General features: G+C 34.4%; 3 protein-coding genes across 3 annotated transcripts; all 3 read right to left on the bottom strand.

The window, feature by feature from the left end:
• Positions 1–2,462: 2,462 nt before the first annotated feature.
• LOC18039850 (soluble inorganic pyrophosphatase 4) lies at positions 2,463–6,734 on the bottom strand. The gene is made up of 9 exons (XM_006428956.2): positions 6,529–6,734; positions 5,198–5,338; positions 5,065–5,093; positions 4,367–4,432; positions 4,171–4,278; positions 3,810–3,875; positions 3,609–3,729; positions 3,410–3,491; positions 2,463–2,951 (listed from the first exon to the last, which is right to left on the bottom strand). Exons 2-9 carry the CDS (start codon positions 5,334–5,336, stop codon positions 2,909–2,911), a joined length of 654 nt encoding a protein of 217 aa, XP_006429019.1. The 5' UTR covers positions 5,337–5,338; positions 6,529–6,734; the 3' UTR covers positions 2,463–2,908.
• Positions 6,735–13,023: 6,289 nt separating this feature from the next.
• On the bottom strand, positions 13,024–13,686 carry LOC112097362. Its single transcript, XM_024182557.1, has one exon. It carries the CDS (start codon positions 13,684–13,686, stop codon positions 13,024–13,026), a length of 663 nt encoding a protein of 220 aa, XP_024038325.1.
• Positions 13,687–16,175: 2,489 nt separating this feature from the next.
• LOC112097361 lies at positions 16,176–16,964 on the bottom strand. Its single transcript, XM_024182556.1, has one exon. It carries the CDS (start codon positions 16,962–16,964, stop codon positions 16,176–16,178), a length of 789 nt encoding a protein of 262 aa, XP_024038324.1.
• Positions 16,965–18,683: the final 1,719 nt, after the last annotated feature.

Below are 18,683 nucleotides of genomic sequence, written 5' to 3'. Positions count from 1 at the left end.
CCATTTGGTAATTTGATTGCCATTTGCTTTTGAAGCACGTGTTTCTTCAGTTGCGTTATGTAAAAGAGAAGGACAGTCAACGTGCAGCACTTATTTCATTTGTTGCGTTCCAGCAGTGTAGCACTTATTTCCTTTGCTTTGCTTTTTCGGGAAGGTCTGAAAATTTAAGTGGAGTTTATTGCAGCGCTAGTGAAAAACCCTAAGTTTACGATTTGGTTTGGAAACTGAAAAATCAAAACTGATTTGTGAAAGTCATGAATCTCTACATTACAAAACTCGTAAGCATTTATTGTTCCTACATTAATCGGAGCCGTGGTCTGAAGAAAATCGGAGTCGTGGTCCCGTTCGTGTTTACCTTTTCGAGGCTAAGTGGATAAGGGAAGGTCTGAAGAAAATCAGAGTTGTGGTCCCGTTCATATTTACCTTTTCGGGGCTAAGTGGAAAAGGAAAAGTGAAAGTAAATGAAGGAAGTGGAAAGTGAAAATAAAAGTGAAAGATAAATGGAAAGCAAATGAAGCAACACGTGTAGAGAGGGAAAACCAAACGGTGCGTTTTGTTTTTCGAGACGCAAATTCAAGATAAATAGCAGCATTCTTGAAAGAAAGGGGGTGGCGTTGTTATCGAGATGGTTCGTCAGAAGACACAGCATCGGGCGGGAAAGGAAATTTTGCTGGAGCGGGAAGAAATCGTAACAAATGGCTTAAACGATCAACAGGCCCAAGTCAACAAGCCCGCGAAAGAAAGAGCAGTGATCCATACTTTTCAAATTAACCTTATTTACCACATTTATATTCTCATATCGTCAAACACCACCATTATTATCCCTTCCACCAATCTTTTATCACCAATTCTCACCTTCGCCACCGAGAAATATAATTTACAAAACGCAATGTTTTTTAATTACAATAAAAATCGAATAATCAAATTAAGACTTCAAAATATTTAAATCCAAAAAAATCAGATTTGATATCTAAAATGAAACTAAAACCCAGATGGTCAAAAGCCATAGTCCACAATCCAAAGACAAGAAGTTAAAATCCGAAATAGAAAATCTGGTGCCCATCGCTATTGTTCTACTTTCTAACTTGCCTTGCATTTAGGTTGTGCTAAGTTGAAGTTCTCTTTTGCTCTTGTGTTCGGACAATCAAAATGACTATAATCATTGAATTTAAGTACTCTAAATTCAAAGTAAAATATTCATAGGAACAACTGAATTTTTTTTTTTAAAAAAGAAAACAATGTGTAAGTGGATAACTTCGTCAAAAATATTGAGTTTTGCAATTCTAATTGTTGGTGATAGTGAAAGTGACGATGAACTTGATGGTCGGGAAGATATGAGGGAGAAAGAGAGAGCATATGGGAGTTAAAAAAAAAAAAAGATAAATTAAGAAATAAGTGAGATCATTTGAAAAGCGGTGTTTGTAACATAAATGATATGTTTTTCTTTTTAGTGGTGAAATTCTTATCAGAATAATATATATAAAACCTCAAAGTAACGAGTTACTTCCAACAAAAATTCTTCAATCAATACAAAGGAACTACTAGAATGGCGTGCTACTTAGTTATAAATCACCAGCAACATCATTAAAGTTCCTTAAAATATACAAGTCATGTCTTGATATAAATAATTGCTGTATTTCAAGTCTTGATATAAATAATTGTTGTATTTCAACTATAATTGAAAAAAAGGAAAGTTTGCGTTTTCATTTTTTTTTTCACTTTTACTATTTTGGTTAAATTTATTTTGTTACTGTTTCTGGTTACGGGATGCATTGCGAGCATGCGATATTGCTTTTGTTTAAGCTGACTTGTCACCGGACATTGAAGTAAATGCAAGTTTCATTTTAAGTGAGAAGATAATAATAATAAGAATCTCCTATTTGAAATTTACTTGCGCAACACTTTAATGGACTAAGTGCATGTTTGGTATAACTTATTTAATGATTATAAGTGTTTATTTAATCTCATAAGCTCTTATTATAATTTTTATTATTGTTTAATTATTTTTCTAATAGAATTTTTAAAGTTTAAATAAGTTACTTTGTTTGTACTATTAAAAATTCAAATTTTAAGTTTTTGAAAATAGAAATTAAAATTTTTTTTAATATTAAAATATTTAAAATATCCTTAACTTATTTGACTATTTTATTTTATTGTTTTCATAACATAATTTTAAAAAACTTGTTTATTAAAATAATTTCATAAATTTTAATAAAAAAATTTTTTGACAACCAAATAATTAATTTTTTTTAAATAAAAACTCTACTTAAATAAATTCTACTTTAAAAATTATACCAAACAGAATCTCCTAAAAAAGAGATGTTTGGCCTACGCTGTCGACAATTTTTATCAAGCAATAGCCAACGAAACGTTCACATCTCTAACACTTGCCTCGAAAAGTGTCTAAAATCTATTGACTAGTTCATTCAATTGCAGCTAGACATTCCGATAAAAGGTGCACCTAGAAGCCAAAAGACGTAGCCAGTTTTCATTCTTATTGTCACGTAAAAAAATAAAATCTCAAGTTGACCACTGTCTCCACATTGTATATTCATATTTGCTGGGCGCTGTGTGAAAAAACCGAGCTCAGTCTCAGCATCCAAGCCAATAGACAAACAAAAAAATGCAAAATGTATCTCTCAGCATATAATAAAAGAGAGAAACATTACAGGTGAGACTTGTTCAAAATTATCGCCATCATATACCATCATCCAGTTTCACGGGCGTAGCAGTAGTAGTCAATTAACCAAGAAAATGCACTATATAGGCACGCATTTGAAGAAACATTGTGCGTGCATGCAAGGAGAAATAGAGTTTCTTGTAATGATAAAAGGACTTGTATATGTAACAACACCATATCTGTATGAAACATCACACGACCGAATCTATCACTCAGGTGATCAAACGACTACCGCCTCAAGCTCTCCACAATATAGTCAGCATAGAGGTTCCTTCAAAGTAAAAGAAGCATATTATTAGCTTAAAACCACAATCACAATCATCTATACATGCAAAGAGGCTGATATAATGAAAAGAGGCTAATATGCACACAAGTACGAAGGATTAAAGAAAAACTGGAGAAAAAAATAGGTCAATGAACCCTCAGAGATGATCATTTTATAAAATCCTTGAAATTATAGGGACGCGCAATGCATGCATGCTGGCCTCTTCCAAAGGATTAGTAAACAATGTAATGCACATCCACCGATTTAGAGTCGGGTGACCAGACGTTTATATTCGACTCTTGGATCATATCAGAAGAAAACAGATCAGTACAAAATATGTGACAAATTTGATAAAGAAAACTAGCACAAGTATAATGTAATGCATATTGATAAGCATCTTCTTGTGTGTATGAGCACGTATCTCTTATGTCTACAAGTTAGTGTCAGAGAGGAATATCTCTTACATAGACTGCTGGACTGAATTATAGGCATCAGAGGCTGGCAGAAAGTCATTTACAGCAACTTCCTTGTTCTCATTTTTCTTGTCTAAATAATTTATTAAGGAAAGAAGACTAGAGTTCTAGAGTTCCACTTGCATCAAGGAAAGAAAGGGCAATTCACAAATAAAACATATGCTTCCATTATAAATTGTAGAAAGGATACAGTCTTCAAAGAAGCGGCGGATCTCAGCCAAACGATGTGGTGGAAGCTCCTTAATGTCATTGTAGTGTCGGTACTCGGGATCATCAGCACAGACAGCAATGATCTTATCATCTTTCTCACCCTAAATTTATAGAAATTTACGTTATTCTCCACACATTATATTCACAGGGAAGAACTTATGTCCACATGGGATTTAAATACCTGATCAATCATAGGCATGAGTCCAATGGCTTTAGCCCGAAGAAAGCAGCCTGGAAGAACTGGCTCCTGATGAAGTCATCAAAATAATTAAGATAGAGTGAACTTATAAAATTTTATACAAGTTTAGTTGCCTCAAAATTTTTGAAACCAAAGGCTGGCAAAGCATAACCATGCATGCACTCTAAAATGACCAATGAAATTACTGCAGATAAATCATTCAGATTTTGGACAGTAGTTCATCTCAACTGCCTTGGGCAAATGTGTAAAATAAAAGAAAAGTGCTTTTGAACAATCAGCATAGTGAACAAAAATACATGCAAAAGCACTACATTTCAAAGGAAACGGATATCAAACAGCATACCTGCATGATGATCAGGACATCAAGGGGATCATTGTCTTCGCAAAGAGTACGAGGTATGAAACCATAGTTATGGGGGTACACAACTGAAGAGTAAAGAACACGATCAACCTGCAAATTTATCTCTCATTTAGCAACCTGCTGTAAATCTCTAGAAAGCATAGAGAAAATTTAAAATTGACTTAGCACATAAGATCACCATGATCAGTCCAGATTTTTTGTCAAGTTCATATTTCACCTTGCTCCCTTTCCCAATTTCAATCACCTGCATACATTACCCAAACTTTCACTACAGTAGATGAGCAAGAATTCCAAATGTATCAAATTTATACGTAAACAATCAGTCAAATTGCCCCTATTCAGTTAACTAAACAATCATGCTTGCTTTCTTTTCTTAAATAAATGGAAATTGCAAAATTAATTGAACAAACGCACTTGCTTTCTTTCCTTAATTAATAAATGGCAATTGCAAAGTTGTTAAAGATAATACTATTAATAAACATAAAAAGTGTATATGTAAGGTGGTAATTCAACATGTTAATTGCTCAAACTCCATATTCTTGAAAGAGAGTGAGACAGAATAAGCATGAATGGTGATTTGAAAATTAGAGAGACAATTTTTTCCTTTTTCCTTAATAAAAGTTGCATTGAAAGCATATCCTGCTAAGAACACAGGGAAAGAAGAGTGAAAAATCATGATAATAAGAGCTTGAAAATCTATAGGTCCCCTGAAATAGAACATTATACAAAGAGATCACTAATAACAGCATTCCCAGCTGGATTTCCTAAAAAATAATCACCAGCAACAGAAGCATTGCATGCAGAAATATAGATATGTATGCACAACTGTTGAATAAATACAGTGACCAAATTTTAGTTTAAGTTCAGTATCCTTACGCAATTGAAAATCTTTGGAGCTCCAGGTCCTGTATTTGAACGACAAAAGGAATGATATACAAAGTTATGACACCATTAATTAAAATGAATAACCAAATATTAACACCTTGAGTCTTACAACAGTATTACATACCAATCTCAAGATCATGCCAAGGATGTGCAGCAACAGACCTCCTGCTCATTGAAGAAAGTATCCTTTCGTTAAGCGGAGGATGTGCTGGAGGTTGGGAGACAGGAGTTTTGCTTGAAGTCTCAATTGGTGGAGCCATCATAACTGCAACATTAAACAAACATAATGTTAACAAATGTACAACTAGCTCTGGAAACCAAAAGAAATAATGATAATCTCTTGGCAGTTATTTTAGGAACTATTTAATCAGATACAATGCTCTTAAATATATTCCAACAACTAAAAGTATGTGAAAAATACTCAAATACTATGTACTAAACTAAAATTTGAATGCTCATTAATCCAACTTAAATGACTACGAACTTAACAGTATAACTGAGATATCATTTAAAAGCAAACTCATATATTCCAATAGTTGTTTCACAATTTTATTTTCCTTCCAAGCCATAGAATTTATAAAAGATCCATGCCAAGCCAGCCAAAAGAACTGGAACATATTTAGGATTTACAATCTCACAAGTCGTAGTTGGTAGATCTAATGTGTATATACATAATTACATCAGAAAGAACCTAATAGCTCAGGAAATATAATCAAAAACTCATAAACCAAAAGCTAAATGAGCTCACTGCAACTTTTTGGACATTGTTTGGCTAAATTCTTCCTGGTACCTCCCTACTTCAAAAGTAAAATAATTACAAGTGCTTTCCTAAATGCTAACCAAACAACACTTTTAACACCATTCAAACTTGAAAATCAGAGTCTAGCAATAAACATGAACGTACCACAGCTAAATATTCAAACGCAAGCGAAGATTGATTTATTTCTTATCTAATGCTTCCATTAAATAACATAATTTCTATGAAATAAATCATTAAAAAAATCAAAATCAGTTTTCAAATTCTACTTTTCTATACGGCAAACAGAAATCAAGCAGAGCAACCTCAGATCTACCAAGGAGTTAAGCTTAATCTATACTAAATGTGAAAAAAATACACAAAAAAAATCCTATATGATACAAACAGAGAGAGAAAATATATATATATATATATATATATACATATATTCCTCGCACCGAAAAAATAATTTCTTAGTAATCCAAAAACGAATAAAAAATCGATCAATTTAACAGTAATATTATTCACATATTAAAATACAGAAGCACAAGCCATGAAGCCAACACGCGTGAGCTTCAGTGTGTAAGCAACATAAAAATCAGATCCAAAAACAAAACAAAAGAGAAAATCAGAAGAAAAAAAAACGGAAATTGGCTCAGGAACACCAGAAACCTAGGAAATGACGATCTATGAGTTACAAAGCGATTTCGGAAACGTACCCGTAACGGTTCAAGTACTGAAAGCCAAACAGGGCCTAACGAGAACGAAGCTTCAAGACCACAAAGAAACGCACCGATCTCGAAAAGAGAGAGGCGTAATGGCGAAGATATTAAAGTTAAGTTCCTCTACGGGCGCTTAAGTAGAGGAAAGCAAGAGAACTGACGCTGGTTCCCTTCCCGCTCTCTTTCCCTTTGCATTTTAAAGGTAATCGGTGAAAAATAATAATAATTTATAAAAAATATATATAAAGAATAAAAAGGGAAAATTGTTACGTTTTGAACTGTCGCTACAGAGGAATAAAAAAGGTTTAGGAATAGAATCACCGTATATTCTGTGAAACGAAAGTTTCATGGACACAGCTGTAACGAGGTGATACGTTTCGTGAATTGATTGGGTAGAAGGGAGTCAGGTGGGGCCTACCTCGGACAGAGACGGGATTCCTAACGGTCGTGAGCGCTCGTAGATCGTGAGTGCTTTAAAAGCGAGGGGGATTCTGGGGAATGATAAGGTGGGAGCGGGAGCACGTGTACACCGCTTTCTGATGCGGCAAAATCTTTGTCGGATTAATCACTGATGGTGATGGATCCTCCTTTCATTTGATCATGAAAGGAAAACACGGCAATGAGTAAGATATAATCATAGGCGATTTTACGACCTAGCATGGTTTATTCAGCAGCAAAAAGTTGTTCAGGAAAAAAATTAGACTGTATTTTAAGTTCATTACAAATTTACATTTACCATGTATGGTTTAAAAATTAGCGCCAATAAAACCGAGATTTACTCCACATTTTATTTCAGTCTATTGAGAATTTTAGTCTATAATTTCTTGGATTCATTCTCCTCATTATGATTTATGAAGGAATAGTGTAGTATTATCCGTCCAATGACCTAAGAGGTGAAATTTTAGACTTCTAGTAGCACATTCTAAATGAAAAAAAAAAAAAATGTCCTAATTGCAATATAGTTTGACAAAGTCATAGGAATGATCTACGATGGCTTTTAATTTTTTTTTTTTTTTTGTTAAGGAAAAAATTTTTTATTCAAAGGAAAAAGGAATAAGATTACACATCACTCAAAAAATCTATTGGATGTCCCGGCAAAACAACCAAATCTAGAACCATTTTAGCTAACCCATGTTGAGATACACACTTCACCTCCCACGTTAAGCACAACAAGATCCCATTTGCTCCTAAAGTCCAAGTTCGGAGCTTGTAAAGTATTTAGTAAATGATATTTTTATTTTTATTTTTATTTTTATTTTTTGGTCAAAATTATTATCTAAAAGTAATATTTATTAGAAATATTAACTTTTATTTATAAATATATTTTTTTTCTACAATGACTATAACTTAAAAGTTACAGCACCTCAATACTACATACGATCTAAATTTGTAAAGAATATATAAAGAATATGATTAATATGATTAATATTCTCTATATATATATATATAAAGAATATTACTATGGATTCTAAAATTTTATTTTAAATAAAATAACATTCATTTGTAAGATATTAAATCACTTAACAAGCAATACATCACATACTACTTTTAGATCTATCATTACCCTTTTTTAAATATGACATAAATATATTTATCTACCACTTTTGGATACTTTTCCGAAACACAAGGGTTCGTTTAACGCGATCATGACTCATGAGGAAAATCATGTCATTTTCTAGGGCGGCGAACATCTAGGGGTCTTTAGTGAAAGAAGGATGCAAGTGACAGCAAACCACAGGGAATAAAGAATCTCCAGATTTTTCTCTTTTTTTTTTTTTTTTTTTTTTTAATAAGAAGACTCCCCAGCAATGAATTAAAAGAAGAGGTGGCCTTGAAGCATCCTCATTCCTCAACCAGCGAAAACGTATCCAAGAAATATTCTTCTCATCTTATCATCATCACATCTCCGTCACTGCTCCGTTGGGATGCCAAACTGTTACTCAACGTTACGCACTAACGACTTGACTTTCTGACCTTTGCTTGATCTAACGAGAAAAAAAAAAGCCTTGCGTGGAAACGTAATCTTCTCTATATGCTTAATCGGTGCACCAGTCTAATGATGACTTTTAATTTGACAAGTCCAATTTTTTTTTTTTTTTGATAAAATTTATACGTTTTTATTTTTATGAGTCTATTACATTAAATTAGTGGATCCCACCGAAGAAATCCGATCAAAATGTAGGGTACGTATTAATTTCTTTATTCAACTACCAGTCTTCTCGTTCCCATAGTCGAAGTCGAACCACAATTTGATTTTAGAAAAGAACCTGACCAAGTCAATCACTGGAGTCTCTTAATTCATGAACATGGCCGGCTACTTTATTGATTCGTCCATTTTTTTTTTTCATCCTTAATTTTTTAAGCTTCCGTTTTGTCTATGCGCTGTTTTTTCTTCCAGTGCTTTTGTCCTATTTTAAAGTTTAAAAACCCTACTCACTCAGCCAAAGGCCGAGAGTGGTTGAACAGCTGGCGTCACAAATTTTAAATTCTCACAAAAATATTGTGAAGACTAAAATATTTTAAAGTTATTATCTCTTGCGAAATACGAGTGAAATAGAGATATTTTTTATTTATAAAAATTATTTATCTGGATATTTATTTCATAAAATTTAATGTAATAATATAAGAAAAAAAAGTTAAAAAAACCTTCTCGAAAAAAAAAAGTTAAAAAAGCAACAAACGCAAAGCATTATTCGTTGCGATTTTAGCACCTTAGCGGAGGATGAGCTATAGAGAAAAATTGCAGCTTCCACCGACGGGTTTATGATATAGAATAATTTATTAACCGAGATTGGCAATTTGGCACCAGAAAAGCGCGTCTTATTTTTTCCCATTTTGTTTTGTATATACTTGATGGTAAAATATACCTTATCAAACTCGTAGAAGATATTTCAAAAAGGCCCACTAAGATATTTTTGATATTGAAAGAACAACACAACACCACCACATCAAAAGTTTTACTCCTAAATCACAATTATAATATAAAATCATAATATAATATGGGATCAGGCTACGGTACAGTTGTGGTAACGTACCACAGTTATATCCAGTCGTTGGATGCACTTAAATTGGTGGAATTCACTAACATTCAATGGTTGGATGCAACTGTGATACGGTACCACAGTTGTACCACAGGTTTTTCCTAAAATATGTATGTATAATTGCTATTTTTTTTTTTAGAAAAGAAACTACTATAACCAAATAACATGAGTGATTGGCTAAGTTTGTACTGAGTATTAATGAATGTCAAAGTTAAATGAGTCTCGAGGTCAGATTGATAATATTGAAATTAATATAGTTATTGTTAATTATGCTTAAAAAATCAATAAAAGTTTGATAAATTTTATTTTAAAAAATACTGTGAATTTTAAAAGCAAACATATGTGTTTAATAAGTCTTACTATTAAACTAGTATAAGAATGTAAACAATTGAATTAGACATAATATTAAATAAAATTTAGTTACACATTTATCACCATGTATATAAAAAAAAATTGTGTATATATAATAATTGATAACTAAAATAAATATTTTTATATTATTAATTTTATCCTTTATTATCTTAATATAATTGGTAATAATTTTAATCTCTTTAAATTTAATGATCTTATTTCTTAATTAATAAGGATAATTTTGTGTTTTTATAATAATATGAGGATATATATGGAATTGTATTGAGTATAAAATTAATTCTAAAAATCAAATTACGAAAAACTACTCTTTCCTTTTCTTAAAAAAATCAGTTGTAATATGGGGTTATTCTGCCAAAATTAATTTTAAAAAAATTTATCAAATACTAAAAATGTAATCTCAAATAGCCCCTAATATTGAATAATCTTGACCGTTAACTCTACCTAAAAACAAACTCAACTAGAGACAAAATTCTTATCCTATCTATACAAATGTTTACTATTTTATATTTTATTGGCCTAATTAATTTTTTTTTCTTGTGGTGAAAGTAAGAAACCAATTCTCCCTCATAAAGTCACACCAAATAAAAAGTGCTAAATAATCTCACTCATATAGCTATGTATTATTCACCCAATGGTATAAGAGACTTATAATTTCATGATTTTATGCACACGAGACAAATGAAATTAGTTTTTAAAAAATCTTAAGTTTTGAGTATAAAATATCCTCAATAGTACGAATAGCAGAAAATCTCCACCGGCACGGGGCATATGGGGCCCCATTTTGTTAAGGTTGGATATTGATTATTGAGCTTAATTTTACCCTCGTCTTATAAAAAAGATCGGGTAAAGATATTTATCCTTTAATTGGGCAGGATGGGTACAGGTATAAAACACTAGCACCTACACTGCTCACTAAACCCATTTGACTATTGACTATTTACTTATTTTTAATGTTTTAGAAGTTAGAATTTACAGCCAAATCAAATAAAGATTCCCAAAACATATACATTATCACTTAACAGCTTAGTAATCGGAGCAACCGTCTAATATAATGTTATGCTAGACATTTATTTGGAGATTTTAGTCATTTAGCAGACTAGACATTTACCTAATCATCTAAAATCTTGCCCTAATAAAAAAAACAAATGACAATAAAACAACGTTTAAATCACGGTTAGTTAAAAGGAGCGATAAGAAAATACCAAAGTGGAGACTTTTGTTTTGGATCCAAATATTTGGTAATACGTTGGTTAAAATTGAACTTAACAATCATCAAATTATAATTAATATTTACCTAAAATTGAAAATTATTCTTTTAAAAATTTTAGAATAAATATTGCATATTCAAATTGAGCTAAATAGTTAAGATATCATTTTTGTATTTTAAATATTCAAGGTGTTAAAAAAAATATAAGGGGATATAGGGGATATGAGAAGGAGACGAGTATTTCTAATTTTTATCAAATAATACATGATCCGTACCCGTTCAAATCCACAATGAGTATGAAGATATTCTCTAACAAATGGGTACAAGTTTGAGTATTAGCATCCCTGCATAATACCTAGTTCATTGCCATCCCTATTAAATACTGTAATTCAAAAATTTTTACGAGACATTAATTGATACGGATGGAGTAGTGTAATTTTCATTCAATTAATGATAGGGATCTCAATTTTTTTTTCTCCCTTTTCCGTCCACTCAATCATCAAAAAAAAAAAAAAAAAGAATTGGTTTTTGCCTTCTTTGTTTCAGTTCTTCTTGTTCTTCTTATAAATTAACGACCCCCTGTAGATTGCAGTGTTGGAACGAGACATGTACCCGAGAACAGTATTATTAATTTGTTATGAAACAAACTTTTCATTTAGCCTGAGCTTAGAGTTTATTAATTAGCACTACTACCGCCAACTAGACGCTGCTTAAATAATAGATATCATCAAATTACGAATCTATGATACTATGTACATTTTCTTCATATAATTTTAAATCACTAGTATTCCAAAAGAGGAAAAAAAATCACTAGGACTTGGCTCATGGGTGCTTAGTCAAGACTCAAAAGTGTTCAAGCTCATACGGCTACATCAGTCTTCAATAAGAGTAGATTTTATTTAAATTTTGATATAGATATGTCTTAGTAGGGGGAATCTTGGGTGCATTGCTCCTTCTTTACTATCATTGAAAATTATATCTAAATTTTCAAATTTTGATTTGGAAAAATTATACTCTAAAATGGGTTCATAAATGCTAAGTTGGGTAAAATTGCGTAAGACTTTAAATCCACTCTCTAGTCTTGGGGTGCGTTTGGAATTGACATTGGGTAACTGTAACTTTTAGTGTTAGGTAAACACTAACTGCTGTAGTTTAAAAGTTATGTTATATGATTTTTTATATTATATAATAAAAAATCTATTATATCTTTAATAATTTTGTCAAAATTATTATTTAAAATTTATATTTACTACATATTATTAATTTTTATTTTATAGTAACAATTTATTTTCCACAACAGCTGTAACTTAAAAGTTACAGCGCCTCAATCCCAAATATGACATTTCTCTAAGTGAGGGAATAGAGTAAAATTAATTTCTTAGGTCTCCCTCCCCTGAATTGAATGAATTTGAGAGTGAAAAATTGTTGTTCATAAGTCTAGATATTCACAGTATATACTAGCCTCCCTTCAAATACACGCATTTTGGAAGTAAACATTTTTCATATGATTGAAATTGAGCCATAACATAGTTAATCGAGATTGTATAAATTTGAGCCTAACAAGCGACGTACCTCTATGAAAAGAAATAAAGTAGTGCAACTTATATTTTGAGAATTCAAGTAAATTTTACATTCATGGTTTTGTTAAGCAAAATATAAATTTGGGTAAACTTCAATTTACCAGAAATGAAAACATTAATTTATTCTTCTTCTTTTTTTTGAGAAGGGAAAGAAACTTCATTACTGAAAAGAGAATAAACACATGACTTGTGCTGGTATATTTCCTAGCCATTCAACGGATTTTGAACCTTTTACAGCTAGCTTAGCTAAGGTATGGGCATTTGCATTACAAGACCTAAGGGTGTATTGAAATCAGACTTCCTGGAACTCTTTTCGCCTATCGTTGATTTCTGATATCACCCAAAAAATCTCAGATTTGCTACCCTTTCTGTTGTTTGCCAAATCAATGGCTGCTTGACAATCTGATTCCAAAATGACTGCAGTGATTCCTGCCCTTTTTGCCATTTGCATTTCCCATTCAATTGCTTCAGCTTCTGCAAAAGGCACATCTCCGTTGAAACTTGAGGGCTTAATGGCTGCAGCAACCACATCTCCTTTATCATTCCTTATCACCACTCCCAACCCAGCTCTTTGACTTTGATGGTCAATTGCAGCATCCACATTTACTTTGCACCAGTTTTCGGGCGGGGGTTTCCATTGCTTAGGCTTCTCCATGTTTGAGCTTTCCAACTGCTGTTGCTCGGTCCTTTTGAATTTTCTATAGGCTTCTACTACACCTTCAGCTTTGGCAATTGAAATTAAGGCATCCAGTTTTTCCTTTTTGAAGAGGAAATGGTTTCTCGCGTTCCACGTAGCCCACCAATATGCAACCTGCAGCTCAGTCTCCTTTTTGTTCAGGAGCCTTGTTGTATCAAGAAATACATCAAACATATTCCTCCATTGAGAGGCTGTGATCTCCACAACTGCATGGTGAGAAAGTTGCCTAATCTTCCTTGCTGCTTTGCATTCAACCATTGCATGAAAACTAGTTTCCACTCCCCGTTTGCATATTTGACAAATTGGGTCTGGCACCACCTTCCTTCTCCACAAGTTTTCGGCTGTTGGTAGTAGGTTTTTAACAGCCCTCTATATAAACATCTTTATCTTTTCTTGGAGGTCTAGCTTCCATATGGCATTCCATTATTTGGGGTCTGGGTTTGAGCTGCTTGGGGCACTTGGAAATTTTTCCTTTAAAGCTATTTGGTAGCCACTTTTGACCGAATATTTCCCGAGCTTATCATAATGCCAACACAACTCATCCAATGCTGTGTACCTTGGCTGGGGAATCCTTGAAATGATTTCTGCATCTTCTTTAATAAAATTCTGTTGGATCATATCCCTCTTCCACTCTCCTTCAGGGCTTATCAGCTCTGCCACTTTAGCATCTACAGCAAGGGTTCTTGGCGATATTGGCCTAAAAGTTGTTGGCCGCGGCAGCCAATTGCTTCTGTAAACTTTGACCTTTTCCCCAGAACCGATTCGCCATCTTGAGCCTTTTAGAATTATTTGTCTGCCCCACATTATGCTTCTCTATATAAAGGATGGGTTGGAACCTATCTTGGCGTTGAGGAAGTCATCATGCTTGAAATATCTTGCTTTGAGAACTCTTGCCATTAGAGATTCTGAATTTTGAATAATTCTTCAGCTTTGCTTTGCTACTAAGGCCTGATTGAAGCATGAAATGTCTCTGAAACCCAAACCACCTCTATGCTTAGCATGGCTCATTCTCTCCCATCTAGCCCAATGAATGTCGTGCTTCTCTTTGTTAGTTCCCTACCAGAATTTGGCAATTGCTTTCTGAATGCCTTCACATAATGTCAATGGAAGTTTAAATACGCTCATGGCGTAAGCCGGGACAGCCTGAGCTATCGCCTTTATCAACACTTCTTTGCCTCCGCTTGAAAAAAAATTGTTTTGCCAATTTGAAATCTTACTCAAAACTTTTAGCTTCACCTCATTAAAGAAGCTCATCTTTTTTCTTCCAATCATGGATGGTAAGCCTAAATATTTTTCGTATTTAGACACCATTTTCAATTGGAAAATGTTTTTGATGGCTGTGATTTGCTTTGCTGGAAGCTTCCCACTACAAAACATTGAAGATTTTTCATACTTGAAAATCTGTCCTGAGGCGGCTGCATAGCAATCGAAAATTGCTTTTAAGTTTCGACAATCTTCAATAGATGCTTTGGTGAAAACAAAGCTGTCATCAGCGAACAAAAGATGTGAGACCGTTACTTATTTATCAAATTTGAGTCCAGGAATCAGTTTCTCCCTTTCAACCTGCATGAGTAAATTAGAGAAACCTTCTGCACATAAAATAAACAAGTAAGGTGATAGAGGGCACCCCTGCCGCAACCCCATTTGAGGTTGAATTAAATTTATGGCAGCCCTATTTCATGACTAACTATACCCATTTTTCTGTGAAGCCTAATCTCCTCATAATGTGCTCTAAAAAGCCCCATTCTACCCTATCATAAACTTTGCTAATATCTAACTTGAGAGATACCAGCCCATTTTTCCTCCCTTTACTGTGCCTTATTTTGTGAAGGCATTCGTACCCAAAATCAATATTATCCGTAATAATTCTATTGGGCACGAATGCACTTTGATAAGGGGAAATGATTTGGTGGAGAACTTGCTTCAACCTATTAGCTATAACTTTTGCAACAATTCTATACACCACATTACATAGACTAATAGGTCTGTATTCGGTGACTTTCCTAAGTTTGGCAACTTTCGGAATCAAGGCAATGAATGTATGATTTAAGGGGCTGAGGTTACCTTGATTATTCAATATGTGCAGACAGGTTTGGATCACTCCTTTGCCAACATGCTGCCAATGCTTTTGAAAAAACATTGCATGCAATCCGTCCGGGCCAGGTGCTTTAGTGGGACACATTTGGAACAAAGCTTCTGATATTTCCTCTGCTGTAAAAGGGGCATCCAGCTGGTCATTCATGGTTGCTGTAACCTTTGGTGTTAAGCCCTCCAGTGCTGCATTCATCTGATCTTGGCTCAGCTTGGAGGATGTGAAGAGTTGCTGAAAATAATCATCAAACTCTCTTTCTACAGCTTCTCCATCTTCTGTCCAGCTGCCTTCTTTTTTCTCCACACCCCAAATTCTATTTTTCCTCTTTCTAGCTGTGGCTTTTGAGTGAAAAAATTTAGTGTTTTTGTCACCTGCTTGCAACCAGTTCGCTCTAACTCTATGCCTCCAATAAATTTCCTCCTCCAGCAGAATATTGTGGATTTGCTTTTCAATCTGCCTTATGCCATTTGCCTCTTCATAGTGCATCTTGCTTTGCTTTGCCTTTTGAAGCTCTTTCATCAGCGTTTTTAACTTCCTTTCCTGACCTCCAAACTCCTCCTCACTCCACTATTTTAAATGAGCCAACGATGACTTTGCCACAGCCTTAAATTGCATTACAGGGCTTCCACCTTTTACAACACCATAATTCTCCCATTTAGCTTTTACAAGTATCATACGAGCTCCACATGTCCTCGTAATGCACCCTGGGAAAGGTTTTTTTCACATACTGCAAACCGGGACCTTTCTTTTTTATCTCCATCATTATTGGATAATGATCAGAACCTACACTAACTAAGTTTTGGCACGGTTGCTCCTGGAAATGGTTCCCCCACTCTTCATTGCATAAGAATCTATCCAACCTTTCCTCAACAAAGTGTTGCCCATCCCTGCCGTTACACCACGTGAATTGATACCCTTTATAACCCAAATCAGCCAACTTACTATCTTGAACAGCTTCTTTGAACTCAGAAACCATCCTAATGTTTTTATCATTCCCTCCACTTTTCTCATCCAACCTCAATATTTCATTAAAATCACCAAAGCACAACCATGGTTTTGAGGACAAACCTGATAACCTTCGTAATAGAGTCCACGTATGCTGCTTTTGTTGAGCTTCCGCGTGCCCGTAGACTCCAGTACATCGCCATTTTTTGCCATTGCCACTCTGCACTTTAACATCAATGTAATGCCTACTGTAGGAGAGAATGTGTACATTAATGTCAGACTTCCACATCATAACTATGCCTCCACTTTTCCCATTTCTACTTACTGCAAAGCACTCATCAAAACCAAGCTTTTTACATTCTTCATGGATTTGTACAGCCTCCAACTTCGTTTCGCACACAAAAATAAGCTGAGGTCTGTCTTGTTGGAGAATTTTCCTCATAGCTAGGCGTGTTTGGGGATTCCCCAAACCCAAAACGTTCCAACTTATGATTTTCATTGTTGTCGGCAGGGCTGTTCACCAGCTCCCGCCTCTATATCTTCTGGAATGTTTTCTATATCCTCCAAGGCCATAGCATTGTGTTGTTCCCATGCCAGCTGAATTTTCATTGCAGGGGCGTTAATCTGAAGCTTGTTGTTGAGAGCTTTATTCGGGCTATTTAATTTTGCCCGCTTTGACTTTGGGCTCTGGCCGCTAAGTGTACTGTTTGGTCTTTTAGTCTTTGTTTGTCTCCCCATAATGCTTCCTTTTTCTGTTTGAGCTCTTACTTTTGCTTTCTATTTCCGGCTTTTGGGCTTTGAATTGGCTTTAATCGGCCCATTAACTGACTCCTTAACTTCCAAAATATTATGGCTGCTTATGCCTTGTGGATTTGGAATAGCCCCAAGTTTGATTTCATTTTGCCTTTCACTTTCCCGCCTTCCACTGGTTCCCGCCCTGCATTCCAGTTTCCTAGGAGAGCATTTTCCAGCTGCATTGCTCAGTTTTGCTTCCCCAATATCGTGTAGTCTGTTGTCTCTGATATTTATAGCCTTCACAGCTACTTGTATTAAATGCTCTTCAGCTACTTCTCTCACCTTTCCCATCTCCATTGGGTTTATGGGCTGACCACTTTCGCTTTGACCCGACCAATTGTCTTTTTTTGGGTTGCTTTAGGTTTGCCTGGTTTGATCCTGATTCTAGCTTACTGTGCTCACCATTTTCAGATTTTGTTGATGGTGCTCTTTGTTCCATTTTCCTCTCCCTTTATTTTTCCTGTTCCATTCAGCCACTGGCAATGCTTTTAGCCATGATCCGTAGGCTAATTTTTCCTTTAGTTGCCCCTTATACTTTAAGCATTCCCTATACTGGTGTCCTACTAGCCCACAAAAGAAACAAAATTCGGGGAGCCTTTCATATTGGACTCCTATTGGGGTTTTAACTCCATCTTCTTGCTGCAATAAAAAGGATCTTTTTCAGTGGTCTGGTGACATCCACTGAAATTCTTGTTCGAACAATAGGCCCCACGCATTCCCCTGCTTCGTCGGTGTCCACATCTTCCACTTTTCCTATCAAAGACCCTAGTTTTTAAACTGCATATTTGTCCACGCACATAAGAGGCACATTATGAAATTGTATCCAAAATGAAGTGTGTGAGAATGATTGCTTTTTTATGTCCCCAACTCCCGTTGGCTCTGTAAAAACTATTAGAGCATTATCAAAATGCCAAGGGCCACCTACAAACACCCTTTTTTTATCCTCTTCTAAGCCGAATTTAAACATGAAGAAATTCTCCCCCATGCTCTCGATCTTCACTTCTCTAAGCTTTTCCAAACTTGTCTCATAGTGATTCTCAGGCCTTCGATGTGTATCCCTCAATTAAGAAGGATTTTTCCTATTAAACAATGAGCTGCAAGCATGTCCCATTTTTCTTTTATCATTCCTTCATAAATAACTTTTGTTGTGCAAATTTTATTGAACTCGCAAGTGCACAAATCTATTGTAGAATTGATTAATAGAGATGAGTGTCGATCCCACAAGGAGGTGGATTTTAATTGTTTGTAGAATTAATTTTCTATGAGGGTGGTTGGATTTATGGTGAAAATGATTTGGATTATCCTAAAATTCGAATTAAGATGGCAAGAATAAATTGAAGTGAAAATCTATTAAATTGACGTACTTGGGTATCTGGATTCGTATCAACATGCATCATGGGCCGAATATTCCTTATTAATACCA

The sequence above is a fragment of the Citrus clementina genome, unplaced genomic scaffold, assembly GCF_000493195.1.
Source record: "Citrus clementina cultivar Clemenules unplaced genomic scaffold, Citrus_clementina_v1.0 scaffold_6, whole genome shotgun sequence".
Lineage (NCBI taxonomy): Eukaryota > Viridiplantae > Streptophyta > Magnoliopsida > Sapindales > Rutaceae > Citrus > Citrus x clementina.
This window is presented reverse-complemented; position numbering and strand designations above follow the sequence as displayed.